This window comes from Etheostoma cragini, chromosome 19 (assembly GCF_013103735.1).
Source record: "Etheostoma cragini isolate CJK2018 chromosome 19, CSU_Ecrag_1.0, whole genome shotgun sequence".
Classification (NCBI taxonomy): domain Eukaryota; kingdom Metazoa; phylum Chordata; class Actinopteri; order Perciformes; family Percidae; genus Etheostoma; species Etheostoma cragini.
The window spans coordinates 15,350,100-15,353,854 of NC_048425.1; the positions used below are offsets into that span (position 1 = coordinate 15,350,100).

Here is a 3,755-nt window from a genome sequence, read left to right on the forward strand (position 1 = left end):
ATGGCAGAGACGCAACGGGAGTTGCATTTAAACCGAGCAGCTTGTCTTAAACCCACGTTCACCAGAAATCTACTGGTTAATATGTAAGTACTATAAACCGAAGTTAAAAACAAACCTGGAGCTGAAGAAACCCTAAACGTTAACGGAACAGATCCGCAGACCCGATTGACTGGCTGCCTGACGGAGCGGGAGCGAGAGAGAGAGAGACAGAGAGAGGCCGAGGGAGCGCATTTCTCCATGTTGTGTGTGTGTGTGTGTGTGTGTGTGTGTGTGTGTGAGATTGATCCGAGCGTGTTTGTAGGCGGGGGGGCGCTGTGATTATCACAGAACGCTGCGCGGCCAGTTGAGGAGTTGTATTCAATCCGAGCACGGATATTGACTCATATTACTCGTAAAATACTTGTACTCGGCAAAAGTGCTTTATCCGTACCGGATACTCGTTTCAGCCGGATACTCGGATCACCCCTAGTTATTTGGCTTACAGTTAAAGGGCCATTTCAAAAGAGACCATCAAACCATAACTACATATGTGCCTCTTTTGGAGTATTTCAGTGCATGAAGATAATTTTATCAGAATGAATTGTGCTATAATTGCAGTCACATTGTTGTGACCTGGCGCGCAAAGCATTGACAGCCATGATCCCTCACAACTTTTAAAATATACAATTATTGAAGTTATAAAACCTAAACAATCCACTGTGGTGATTTTTAAAAGGATAGGTTTTGCATGTGTAGCCAAAGCCTGATATTTCTTGCCTTAGAGCCCATTGATGTAACCGTATTTTTTTTGGGTCAGTACCACACATTATACTGTCCTTCTGCTGTAAATACTCACTCGGGTAAAAAACCTGCAGCTAACAATAGTCTCCAACAAATGCACGTTTCCCTCCTGTTTGAGTAACATTTGCTCAACACCCCAGCTATTCAAGAACATTATGTAGTCTTTAAAAATAAAAAAAAGAAGTTCATATTAAGTAAATACTTTTCCAGATTTACATGTTCAGTGGAAATATTTAGGTGGATTAAGGCACTGTTGGTTTTCATCTTTTATGGGATTGTTGACAATTTAAAAAAATACATAGATCATTGCCAGCCTTTTCCTTTGAAATGCCTCATATTTAGAAACCAGGCTAAGAATGTGTTGTTGCTTATTTATCTAATTAAGACAGTTTGCATTAAGAATATCATTTATTTATGTGCTATTTCATCTCACAGGGGACACAGTACATCCCAGCAAGTGGTGCAGTGATCCCTGCCATACCAGGTGAGTGTAATCACTTGAAATATTGTATGCCTGCTGCATGATTTGATTCTTGCATGCATGAGCAGTTGATGCAAGTTTAAGAAAAAAACATTCATAATTTGCTATAGCAGCCACAGCATGCCGATTTGATTTGGGACAGAAATCAAAGTGTGTTGAAGGTGTTTTTTTGCCTCCAGAAAAATATATTTTCAATCCATCAGATCAAAGTGTTGACACGTCACCATGCAAACCCTGCATTGCCAGTGAATACAATATTGCAGTAAAAAACATTCTGGTGCAACTCTGTGCCTCCACTGTCTCTGGGGGCACTGATCACTCAGGCACACCAAAAAAAGGAAGAGAGAAATTATCCAATCTCTTAGCTGATCTGTTAGGCTTTCCAAGCACAGATCGGCAGCCAGAAGCCAAGACTAAGAGACTGAACCTGTATGAGTCAATGAGCCCTAGATTTGGAAATGAGCTCAAATCTCCAGCAACAGGCACCTGCGTACCAATACAGGATTTACAGCAATACAGAAGATCTGTCATTTATGAAAACTGTTTGAAGTGTCAAGGGGAGCACTGCCACCCTCCACCACGGGTCATACCCGCTAAAATGTACCGCAACAGGAACATTTCTACTTCACACACCGTTCCAACTGGGCTGAACCTGACGAACAGCCAAGAACAGGAAGTAGATGCTAATGAGGAACTGCTCTATCAAGCTCCCAGTGATGGATTACAGAGCGTGGAAGGCCAGTGTCAGTATGAAGAGATGAATGGTTGGACAGGGACCGGTGAAGGTAAGAGGCCTTTTCTCCAGTTTCCTCTTCAACTCACAACAAAGCTTCTACAATTCCTTTGGTGTCCTTTTCCTCTTCAGTCCTTGGAAATGGATCTTCTCTTTGTTTCCATCCTGTTGTTCTTGTTCTGAGTAAAAAAACACTTTATTCTTGTCTTCTTCAACTGCTTGTTATCACTCTGTACTCTGGTGTTTCCTTGTACAACACAGTTTAGGGGGCTGTTAAACATAGAGGGGCTCGAAGTTGTGTACCATTTTATTTCTCTGTCAAAGGGTTTATAAGTTGTAATACTTTATTCATGGTTAATTTCTTCTTTCCCATTCTGACATTAAGTTTGGAGTTCATGCTAAATGCATTGAAGCAACTGCCATGTGATTGGTTGATTAGATAATTGCATTAACGAGAAATTTAACAGGTGTTCCTAATAATCCTTTAGGTGAGTGTTTGTGTGTGTGTGTGTGTGTGTGTATATATATATATATATATATATATATATATATATATATATATATATATATATATATAGACTTCTTAAAGTCTATAGAATTATCTGTAAAGTGCCTTGAGATAACTCTTGTTATGAATTGATATTATAAATTGAATTGAAAAGAGTTTTAGCCTGTTTTTTTGGTTGCCAGATTATGAATAATGTATTTGCCTTTAAATTACTTAACATTTCAACAGGGCTTATTAACATTAGTGAGTTATAGTAACAATTTATTAAGCATTTATTTGATGACAAAAATTATTACAATAGCCAACAGCGTTATTACTAAATTTAAAGGATTAACCCAACAAAGGGATTATTTTTCTTCAGACCTGGCACCCTTAAACACCATTTATGGTCTATAACTGAACCGTGAATCATTAGTTTAGTAGTTATTTACTAGCCACTTGTAAAGTATCTGTTACAACTGGTTGTGCCTTATTTGAGAGTGTCACCAAAAACCGTACATTGGCCAAAACATTTTTTTTAAATTACTTTATTTGTAGGTGGGAGAAAATAAACTTGTCAGCATCCTCTAGTGGACAAACGGTAGAATGGTGACGCTGTTTATGAAGTTAAACATACAGTATCTTTAGTTAAGAACGTCTGTTATGAAATGTCCCGTTTTGTCTTTTTGGCTGATGTAACTCATAACATAACATAAGTTGCCAGTTTATTAGGTACACCTAGCTAAAATGAATGCTGTCTAAGGCCGGCTACACACTGGATGTGTCGTGTGAGCCTGTCAGCTGCGTGGTGTGCCCGTTTTAATTTTGGCTCCCATGTTAACAGGTTATGGCTTACACACTCCCTGCATGAGACATGCGTGTCTTAAACCACGCCGAAAACGTGTGCATGCTAGAAATGGAACCAACGCTTAGTTTTCACGCGGGCATGTTGGAAGCGTTTCCTGGAAATATAGAATAGGAAAATATGTTTATGTAATTTTGACACAAATACATATTAATCAAATAATGAGTAAATGGAAGGTCTCTAGGTTTTGACATCAATGCAGATATAAATGTAAAAAACAAACCAATCGATCTTCAAAAATTGCACCTGTCATACAGAACTAAATATTCTGTAACTTATTTTGCCGTCAATACTGCAGACATTGTCTCGCTTTAATCAGATCAGCAGCCTCTATACACTCACCGGCCACTTTATTAGGTACCCCATGCTAGTAATGGGTTGGACCCCCTTTTGCCTTCAGAACTGCCTC

At 38.9% G+C, this 3,755-nt stretch overlaps 1 protein-coding gene across 1 annotated transcript in view; it reads left to right on the forward strand.

The window, feature by feature from the left end:
- The window catches only part of LOC117935248 (protein Dok-7-like), a 37,184-nt gene that overhangs the window by 16,527 nt on the left and 16,902 nt on the right, over positions 1-3,755 (forward strand). Inside the window, exon 8 of the mRNA XM_034857382.1 lies at positions 1,585-2,046. Within this exon, the coding sequence (XP_034713273.1) occupies positions 1,585-2,046 (462 nt within the window). The remainder of the gene's footprint in view (positions 1-1,584; positions 2,047-3,755) is intronic.